This window comes from Eleginops maclovinus, chromosome 16 (assembly GCF_036324505.1).
Source record: "Eleginops maclovinus isolate JMC-PN-2008 ecotype Puerto Natales chromosome 16, JC_Emac_rtc_rv5, whole genome shotgun sequence".
NCBI lineage: Eukaryota > Metazoa > Chordata > Actinopteri > Perciformes > Eleginopidae > Eleginops > Eleginops maclovinus.
The window spans coordinates 24,396,356-24,407,101 of record NC_086364.1 but is presented as its reverse complement, the minus strand read 5'-3'; the positions used below and the strand labels follow the sequence as shown (position 1 = coordinate 24,407,101).

At 48.8% G+C, this 10,746-nt stretch overlaps 1 protein-coding gene across 1 annotated transcript in view; it reads left to right on the top strand.

Annotated features, from left to right (window-relative positions):
- Positions 1 to 9,982, top strand: part of LOC134878368 (retinoic acid receptor alpha-A-like) — an 11,678-nt gene extending 1,696 nt beyond the window's left edge. The window contains exons 2-9 of the mRNA XM_063904366.1: positions 5,474 to 5,628; positions 6,054 to 6,195; positions 6,415 to 6,575; positions 6,791 to 6,967; positions 7,662 to 7,866; positions 8,458 to 8,525; positions 8,613 to 8,703; positions 8,808 to 9,982. Coding sequence (XP_063760436.1) covers positions 5,474 to 5,628; positions 6,054 to 6,195; positions 6,415 to 6,575; positions 6,791 to 6,967; positions 7,662 to 7,866; positions 8,458 to 8,525; positions 8,613 to 8,703; positions 8,808 to 9,058 — 1,250 coding nt within the window. The 3' untranslated portion in view covers positions 9,059 to 9,982. The remainder of the gene's footprint in view (positions 1 to 5,473; positions 5,629 to 6,053; positions 6,196 to 6,414; positions 6,576 to 6,790; positions 6,968 to 7,661; positions 7,867 to 8,457; positions 8,526 to 8,612; positions 8,704 to 8,807) is intronic.
- The last annotated feature ends 764 nt before the right edge of the window (positions 9,983 to 10,746 follow it).

Here is a 10,746-nt window from a genome sequence, read left to right as displayed (position 1 = left end):
TCCAGTATCAGTACTGTGTAGTATGTAGTATCAGTACTGTGTAGTATCAGTACAGTGTAGTATCAGTACTGTGTAGTATGTAGTATCAGTACAGTGTAGTATCAGTACTGTGTAGTATGTAGTATCAGTACAGTGTAGTATCAGTACAGTGTAGTATGTAGTATCAGTACAGTGTAATATGTAGTATCAGTACAGTGTAGTATCAGTACAGTGTAATATGTAGTATCAGTACAGTGTAGTATCAGTACAGTGTAATATGTAGTATCAGTACAGTGTAGTGTGTAGTATCAGTACAGTGTAGTATGTAGTATCAGTACAGTGTAGTATGTAGTATCAGTACAGTGTAGTATCAGTACAGTGTAGTATGTAGTATCAGTACAGTGTAGTATGTAGTATCAGTACAGTGTAGTATCAGTACAGTGTAGTGTGTAGTATCAGTACAGTGTAGTATCAGTACAGTGTAGTATGTAGTATCAGTACAGTGTAATAGTGTAGTATCAGTACAGTGTAGTATCAGTACAGTGTAGTATCAGTACAGTGTAGTATGTAGTATCAGTACAGTGTAGTATGTAGTATCAGTACAGTGTAGTATCAGTACAGTGTAGTATGTAGTATCAGTACAGTGTAGTATCAGTACAGTGTAGTATGTAGTATCAGTACAGTGTAGTATTAGTATCAGGTACTAGTGTAGTATCAGTACAGTGTAGTATGTAGTATCAGTACAGTGTAATATGTAGTATCAGTACAGTGTAGTATCAGTACAGTGTAGTATGTAGTATCAGTACAGTGTAGTATGTAGTACAGTACAGTGTAGTATCAGTACAGTGTAATATGTAGTATCAGTACAGTGTAGTATGTAGTATCAGTACAGTGTAGTATCAGTACAGTGTAGTATGTAGTATCAGTACAGTGTAGTATCAGTACAGTGTAGTATGTAGTCAGTACAGTGTATATGTAGTATCATACAGTGTAGTATCAGTACAGTGTAGTATGTAGTATCAGTACAGTGTAGTATCAGTACAGTGTAGTCTGTAGTATCTGTACAGTGTGTGTAGTATCAGTACAGTGTAGTATGTAGTATCAGTACAGTGTAGTATCAGTAGTGTAGTATCAGTACAGTGTAGTATCAGTACAGTGTAGTATGTAGTACAGTACAGTGTATAGTAGATCAGTACAGTGGTATATGTAGTATCAGTACGTGTAGTAGTAGTATCATACAGTGTAGTATCAGTACAGTGTAGTATCAGTACAGTGTAGTACAGTACAGTGTATATAACGTAGTTGTATCAGTACAGTGTAGTATTGTAGTATCAGTACAGTGTATATGTAGTATCAGTACAGTGTAGTATGTAGTATCAGTACATGTGTAGTATCAGTACAGTGTAGTATGTAGTACAGTACTGTGTAGTATCAGTACAGTAGTAGTATCAGTACAGTGTAGTATGTAGTATCAGTACAGTGTATATGTAGTATCAGTACTGTTAGTATCAGTAGATTCAACGTGTAGTATCAGTACAGTGTAATATGTAGTATCAGTACAGTGTAGTATGTAGTATCAGTACAGTGTAGTATAGGTAGTATCAGTACAGTGTAGTGTGTAGTATCAGTACAGTGTAGTATCAGTACAGTGTAGTATGTAGTATCAGTACAGTGTAGTATGTAGTATCAGTACAGTGTAGTATCAGTACAGTGTAGTATGTAGTATCAGTACAGTGTAGTGTGTAGTATCAGTACAGTGTAGTGTGTAGTATCAGTACAGTGTAGTATCAGTACAGTGTAGTATGTAGTATCAGTACAGTGTAGTATCAGTACAGTGTAGTGTGTAGTATCAGTACAGTGTAGTATCAGTACAGTGTAGTATGTAGTATCAGTACAGTGTAGTATGTAGTATCAGTACAGTGTAGTGTGTAGTATCAGTAGTGTAGTGTGTAGTATCAGTACAGTGTAGTATCAGTACAGTGTAGTATCAGTACAGTGTAGTATGTAGTATCAGTACAGTGTAGTATCAGTACAGTGTAGTGTGTAGTATCAGTAGTGTAGTGTGTAGTATCAGTAGTGTAGTGTGTAGTATCAGTACAGTGTAGTATCAGTACAGTGTAGTATGTAGTATCAGTACAGTGTAGTGTGTAGTATCAGTACAGTGTAGTATGTAGTATCAGTACAGTGTAGTATCAGTACAGTGTAGTATCAGTACAGTGTAGTATCAGTACAGTGTAATATGTAGTATCAGTACAGTGTAGTGTGTAGTATCAGTACAGTGTAGTATCAGTACAGTGTAGTATGTAGTATCAGTACAGTGTAGTATCAGTACAGTGTAGTATCAGTACAGTGTAATATGTAGTATCAGTACAGTGTAATATGTAGTATCAGTACAGTGTAGTGTGTAGTATCAGTACAGTGTAGTATCAGTACAGTGTAGTATCAGTACAGTGTAGTATCAGTACAGTGTAGTGTGTAGTATCAGTACAGTGTAGTATCAGTACAGTGTAGTATCAGTACAGTGTAGTATGTAGTATCAGCTCCTGCCTTTATATTTGAGAGATATATCCTGTTGGTACGTCTCTTTAGGATCTGTACCATCTACCTGAGACTCAGCACAGCACTTCCTGTCCCCTGGTCTGGAGGTCAATGGTTTCTGAATGCTCCCATTGGACCAGGGAGATGGTGCCTTCAGGGACCAGAGGAACCTGCAGCTCTGTGAAACAGGACGTTGGGAAACATTTGAGGCAGACTGAGGTCAGAGTGACTCAGGAACACAAAGAGACACGGGGGGGGGGGTTGTACAATTCAGGCTGTAAGACAGGGAGGATAGCCCTCTGTGGGGGGGGGGGTGGTCTGTGTGCGTGACTGGAATGAAGATTGTCAAACAGGTTCAAAGGTCAAAGGCCATACCCAGCCGCAGGCTGCTCCAGTGTGTGTGTGTGTGTGTGTGTGTGAGTGTGTGAGTGTGTGTGTGTGTGTGTGTGTGTGTGTGTGAGTGTGTGTGTGTGTGTGTGTGTGTGTGTGTGTGTGTGTGTTTGGGTGTGATCCAGTGCAATGACTCACTGACAATTGGGAAGTGACCTACATCTCTGCCTCTCTTTATTCCTGCTCTTTCTTCCCGTGTCAGCGGCCTCACTCATCACTCTGCACCGACTGACCTCACACACATACATACACACAGACACACACACACACACACACACACACACACACACACACACACACACACACACACACACACACACACACACACACACACACACACACACACACACACACACACACACACACACACACTCACAGGTTGTCTGGGAATGTCAGGGTACGCTGGCCAAGTTTGACCTGAGTGTGAAGAGGGGAGGAACATGAGGGGTGTGTGTCAGTGTTTGCATCTACCGATGGCTTTATTTCTGTGTGTGTGTGTGTGTGTGTGTGTGTGTGTGTGTGTGTGTGTGTGTGTGTGTGTGTGTGTGTGTGTGTGTGTGTTGTATAATAATCTATATATTATATTATTATGATGTCATCATGGCCCGATGCAGTGACACAGTATCTGATGGTAGACATGATGACACGGGTGTAGATGAACCACCTCCAAAATAAACAGCAGGACGTCGGATATGAAAACAAAGGCTTCTTTATGTAGAGAAATCAGTAGCGACCATTACACGTTCAGCAAACACCACAAAACATACAATCAACAGCTCCATGTATGCTAGTCATTTTTCGTATACGCGGCACTTCTTTCATCCTAAGGAAAACGCGTAACTCTTGTTTTAGCCGCTAAGCATTCTGGTAGTTCAGTTTCTGAACCCTTTGTTAGGCAATAGAACAGAAAACATATCTCAAATCAATATCAATCAGATAGAATACAACCAAATATAAGGATTTCTAACTCTCCTTTTAACTGTAAACAGTAACACAACCTTTAGCAGCTGTCTGTGCATTAAATCAATAAACAGATTCAATCATTCATCTTAAACTGTAAGCTATTAAGTTACAACAACGGGTGTGTGTAGCGTGTGGAGCAGCAGAGACTCATCACTCCCTCTAACATCTTCATTGCAATAGGAGTGAGATGATCAGTGACCCCCCCCCCCTGCAGCTCTGAGTAAACAGCAGCTCCACTGAGGAATGTCTGGTATGGTGCTAACGCAGGGGGAGGGGTTTGTGTGTGTGTGTGTGTGTGTGTGTGTGTGGGTGGGTGGGTGTGTGTGTGTGTGTGTGTGTGTGTGTGTGTGTGTGTGTGTGTGTGTGTGGGTGGGTGGGTGGGTGGGGGTGTGTGTGTGTGTGTGTGTGAGGGTGGGTGGGTGGGTGGGTGGATGTGTGTGTGTGGTTGGGTGGGTTGGTGTGTGTGTGTGTGTCCGCTGGGTCAGGACCGTAGCAGGGGTCACAGTGTGTGTTTTTCAGGTCTGTGAGCAGACTGCAGTCTGATGAGATGAGTGTCTGATGTCACAGGAGCACCAGGACCCCCACACCCCCCACACCCCCACCCCACTGAACGAAGTGCTGGGAATCCAGTTGAAGAGTAGTTGCTGAACTAAGCACAGCGTCTCCAGCTCCCTTCTGAGCGTAGACGCAGGCCCACCCAGTCTGACCATCGGGTTCAATAATAACTCATATTTAAATCAGAGCGACACCAATTTGGAGACAGCTAGCTAGATAGCTGTCATTCGCTAGCTGAACCACACTGACAGGGTAACGGCAGGCGCGTTTCAAATGTGGACTTCTCTCTCAAAATCACAACATCTCAAATTTCAGACTTTTCTCAGTATCACAACATTCAGAATTTCCCCCAAAATACGGACTATTTTTCTCTGCAAACCGACCTCTGTCTCCCTCCTGTAAGTGGGACTCTAAAGGGTCCTGATGAGCTTCAGGCTGCAGTCCGGCTCAGAGGTTCTGGTTCTTCTGGTGGCTCCTCACAGCAGAGCCTCTCCTCCAGACTCTACAGAGGGATTCAACTTGCCTCTAAAGGAAGAAACCTCTGAGTCAGTACCAGACCCCCCGCTGAGCTGCCCCTGCTGTGATTAGCAGATTAGCCTCAGCCTGGATTACAGGACCTGGTCTAAGGACCAGCATCACGCAGCAGAGCCAGACGCTAGGAGGTCCCAGCTCCTCTCCAGCCCTCAGCAGGCCTGATGGATCAGGCTTCTCTCCTAGTCGTCACAGAGCCTGATGGCCCCTGGGACGGGATCGAACCCTTCAAAAAACTAAACACATTTAGGAGGCGGGGGCTCTTCCTGTTGGGTTTACCATAACCCTCCCAGAGGCCTTCCTGTGCGCCTCAGCGTGCTCCACCTGCCCACCAACTTTCACACCTCTACGTCATAATTAAGGGAGGGGGCTTTTACTTTGAAAACTGATTGTGTCCCCACCCCATTCTCAGAACCCCCCTTCAGGGCCCAGCAGAGCCCCCCCCTGCAGAAGAGGTCCTGTTAGTATGTGTTTGTTCTCCTTGTATCTCACTCAACCCCCCACCGTCTCTCTGCAGCTATAGAGACGGAGAGCACCAGTTCAGGAGAGGACCTCCTCGTCCCGAGCCCTCCTTCACCCCCGCCTCCGCCCCGAATATACAAGCCTTGCTTCGTGTGTCAGGACAAGTCCTCCGGGTACCACTACGGAGTCAGCGCCTGCGAGGGCTGCAAGGTACACACACACACACACACACACACACACACACACACACACACACGCTGAATGAAAATTGTTCCTGAGAGTTTGCATAACGTCTGAGCGAAGAGGTCACAACCTTTGCACCTCTCTTAGGATCTGTAAGCCTCTTTGCTGCATCTAATCCCCCCCCCCACACACACACACACACGAATAATCCATGTATGGAAATAGCAGTGTGTGCTTTGATATCAGTGTGTTCTGTTGACCCCGCTCTGATGAGAGGAGGAGGAAGTACTCGAGGAAAAGTAGAAATACTGCAGTGTAATAATACACATACATTAATACTAGAGTGAAGTACAAGTACCTCAGAGTTGTACTAGACTCAAGTATTTCCCTAGATCACAGCAGGGGCAGTGATTGGTTGTGTTGACCCTCTGATCCACCCTCTGTGTGCTCAGGGTTTCTTCCGGAGGAGCATCCAGAAGAACATGGCGTACACCTGCCACCGAGACAAGGTGTGTGTGATCAACAAGGTGACCCGGAACCGCTGCCAGTGCTGCCGGCTGCAGAAGTGCCTGGAAGTCGGCATGTCCAAAGAGCGTGAGTAACCTGCAGAGAGAGTGTGTGTGTGTGTGTGTGTGTGTGTGTGTGTGTGTGTGTGTGTGTGTGTATGTGTGTGTGATAATGAAGAAGAGCTGAGCTCTGTCTCCCCCTGGTGGCTGTTCCTGGCTATCACACACCACATACAAATCACTGAGAAGAACTTTATTTGAGATGTCACTGCTTTAATCTAACTAACCCCCCCCCGGCCCCCCCAAGTGGTGCGGAACGACCGGATGAAGAAGAAGAAGGAGGACAAGCGTCCGCTGGAGGCCGAGGTATACATCCTGTCCGCAGACACCGAGCAGATGATCGAGGGCGTGAGGCGAGCTCATCAGGGAACCTTCCCCTCGCTGGAGCAGCTGGGGAAATACACCACGGTACACACACACACACACACACACACACACACACACACACACACACACACACACACACACACACACCTCTCTCAGCAGTTGTCACAACAGAGCCGTCCCGCTAACTCAGACTGGGCTCTGGTTTCAGACAGAGGGTGAACAGAGGTGCTGTTGCTCTGATCTCTAATGCAGCCTCCCCTCCCCCCTCTCTCTCTGCCCTCTCCTCCCCCCTGCAGAGTAACAGCTCGGAGCGCCGGGTCTCCCTTGACGTCTCTCTGTGGGATAAGTTCAGCGAGCTGTCGACTAAGTGCATCATCAAGACAGTGGAGTTCGCCAAGCAGCTGCCCGGCTTCACCACGCTCTCCATCGCAGACCAGATCACACTGCTGAAGGCCGCCTGCCTCGACATCCTGGTGAGAGAAAGCCCCAGAAACACTGTGGGGGGGGGTACATGTAGTCCAGAGGTGTACCTCAGTGGTACTTACACTGCAGAGGAGCAGCTCCCACCTTCAGTCCTCTACATTCACTTCAGAATATAAAGTATTACACAGTCTCACTGCTGGAGAAAGATTTACCTTTACAGAGAGATGTGTTTGATTATGGCTTCATAATATATTGAATTCATGCTAATAAAACCCATAAATGCTGAAGATATAACAGCTGCTTGAACACAGGGAGAGGACTCACAGCAGGACTCAGACAGAGGTCTTCACTGAGCAAAGGTTCTCTACCTGGCAGGTCCATCAGGAAGAAACCAGACCAGACAGGGGTAAGGTAGGAACTGGGTCAGGAACCGGAGCTGGGTCAGGGACAGGAAGCTAAACTCTCTGGCACTGAGGGATGATGGAGGGATGATGATGGGGGACAGGTGAGACTAAACAGGGATGGGTATGCAGGGGGGGGGGGGTCAATCAGGGACAGGAATGGGTGACACTGAGATGAGAGGAGAGGGGAGGAACAGAACAGGACGAACATTAAAATCACTCGATGGCTGGTGGATTGATTAATTGATTAATTGGTTAAAGACCTTCCTAACCCTCTGAGTCTGTCAGTGCGGTTAAAGACCTGATACTGGCCTGGGCCGTAACCCTGAACCTCTACCGTCAGATTCTGAGGATCTGCACCCGCTACACCCCCGAGAAGGACACCATGACGTTCTCGGACGGGCTAACCCTGAACCGGACCCAGATGCACAACGCGGGCTTCGGGCCGCTCACAGACCTGGTGTTCTCCTTCGCCAGCCAGCTGCTGCCGCTGGAGATGGATGACGCGGAGACCGGGCTGCTGAGCGCCATCTGCCTGCTCTGCGGGGGTACGTATGTGCTGTGTGTGTGGGGGGGGGGGGGGGCTGCAGAGACCTGAGTGTGTGTGTGTGGGGGGGCTGCAAAGACCTGAGTGTGCTGTGTGTGGGGGGGGGGTGCTGCAGAGACCTGAGTGTGCTGTGTGTGGGGGTGCTGCAGAGACCTGAGTGTGCTGTGTGTGGGGGGGCTGCAGAGACCTGAGTGTGCTGTGTGTGGGGGTGCTGCAGAGACCTGAGTGTGCTGTGTGTGGGGGGGCTGCAGAGACCTGAGTGTGCTGTGTGTGGGGGGGCTGCAGAGACCTGAGTGTGCTGTGTGTGTGGGGGGGGGCTGCAGAGACCTGAGTGTGCTGTGTGTGGGGGGGCTGCAGAGACCTAGTGTGCTGTGGGGGGGGGGGGGGGCGGGGGGGGGCTGCAGAGACCTGAGTGTGCTGTGTGTGGGGGGGCTGCAGAGACCTGAGTGTGCTGTGTGTGGGGGGGCTGCAGAGGGGGGCTGCAGAGACCTGAGTGTGCTGTGTGTGGGGGGGCTGCAGAGACCTGAGTGTGCTGTGTGTGGGGGGGCTGCAGAGGGGGGCTGCAGAGACCTGAGTTTGCTGTGTGTTGCAGACCGTCAGGACCTGGAGGAGTCGGACAAAGTGGATGTTCTGCAGGAGCCCATGCTGGAGGCCCTGAAGGTCTGACCCCCTCCTCTCCTCTCTCAGCACAAAGTGAGGATCAGAGTAAAACAGCTGACTAACCCCCCCCCCCCACAATGTCTGCAGATGTACGTGAGGAGGAGGAGGCCCGACAAACCCTGCATGTTCCCCAAGATACTGATGAAGATCACCGACCTGAGGAGCATCAGTGTGAAGGGTGAGAGAGAGACACACACACACACACACACACACACACACCTTTATACACTTTATAAACCTCAGTAATAAACTCCTCCTCATCCTCCTCCTCTTGTCCTGCAGGAGCAGAGCGAGTGATCTCCCTGAAGATGGAGATCCCCGGCTCCATGCCTCCCCTCATCCAGGAGATGCTGGAGAACTCAGAGGGCCTAGAGGGAGCCGGGGGAGGGAAGGGAGGAGTTGGGGGTGGCGGTAAAGGAAGAGGAGGCCGAGAGGAAGATAAACCAGAGCTCCGTCTGTCACCCCAAGCAGATTCCTCCTCCAGCCCTGGACCTGCTCCCTGTTCCCCATCCTCCCCCCCCCCCTCCAGCTGAAGGTTCGAACCCCCACCTGGAGGTCTACGCCCACTGGAGGCGTCATACTGCCAGAACCCCCTCCCCAAACCCAGAGGGCAGGAGGTATGAGGAGGTGAGGAGCGGACCTTAGAGATGCTAATCGCTGCATCCTGGTTATTGTAGGAACCAATCAGAGCTCTGAGTGTAGAGGGAGGAACCAGGGCTTGTTCAACGGAAGACCCCACCACCCAGGAACCTGTTGGACCCTCCGCTGGAAGCTGCCTTCAAACCCAGAGCTCTGATTGGCTCGTCATGGTTCCGTAACGCCTCAGAGTCGTCTAAATGAAGGATTGTGAGGACCGATGGAGAGGAGCATTATGGGATGTTCAGTCATCTGTAATATATTGTAAATATAAAAACACTGAGAGGTTTTCAGACGGACTCAAACAAGAAGTTATTTTCCTAACTATAAATGTGTACAGACTGTATTCTCTCTCTCTCACACACACACACTCTGCCCCGTCACACACCTTACTTTTCTTCCTCTTGAATCAGAAATGAAAGAAAGAAAGATTCAACTTTATTGTCATTGCACAGAGTACAAGTACTAGGACAACGAAATGCGGTCTCTGCATTTGACCCATCCTAGTGTTAGGAGCAGTGGGCTGCCATTATGAACGGCGCCCGGGGAGCAGTGTAGGTAACCAGTGTCTTGCTCAGGGACACCACGGTGGCCAAGCCCCTATGGACTTCGCCACCACCGCCCTGAAATGTTAATATAGTGAGGGATGTAAGATGTGTTGGATTTGAGGTGTAGCACAGAGACATGATATGACTTCACACGCCCCCCCCCCCCATGGTGCTACAGCAGGACTACACTTTAACAACGATTTCAGATTCGGGGGTCACTGCGTCCCTGCGTCGGCTCCTGCTCAGCTCTGTTCATTAAACGTGCTGAAAACATCTGAGACGAGTCAACCTTTATTTATTGGTGTTAATCTTCAGGGATGAAGTGTTTACCATTTTCCCTTTTGGGGATGACTCATTGAAGAAAAAGGTAAAGGTAGAGGAAAAGACGAGGGGTGAAGGTATGAAGGGAGGGAGAGATGAAGGGGTGAAGGTATGAAGGGAGGGAGGGGTGAAGGGGTGAAGGTATGAAGGGAGGGAGAGATGAAGGGATGAAGGGGTGAAGGTATGAAGGGAGGGAGAGATGAAGGGGTGAAGGTATGAAGGGAGGGAGAGATGAAGGGGTGAAGGTATGAAGGGAGGGAGAGATGAAGGGGTGAAGGTATGAAGGGAGGGAGAGATGAAGGTATGAAGGGATGAAGGGGTGAAGGGATGAAGGGGTGAAGGTATGAAGGGAGGGAGAGATGAAGGGGTGAAGGTATGAAGGGAGGGAGAGATGAAGGGGTGAAGGTATGAAGGGAGGGAGAGATGAAGGGGTGAAGGTATGAAGGGAGGGAGAGATGAAGGGGTGAAGGGAGGGAGAGATGAAGGGGTGAAGGTATGAAGGGAGGGAGAGATGAAGGGGTGAAGGTATGAAGGGAGGGAGAGATGAATGGGATGGAGGGATGAAGGGGTGAAGGGATGAAGGGGTGAAGGGAGGGAGAGATGAAGGGGTGAAGGTATGAAGGGAGGGAGAGATGAAGGGGTGAAGGTATGAAGGGAGGGAGAGATGAAGGGGTGAAGGTATGAAGGGAGGGAGAGATGAATGGGATGGAGGGATG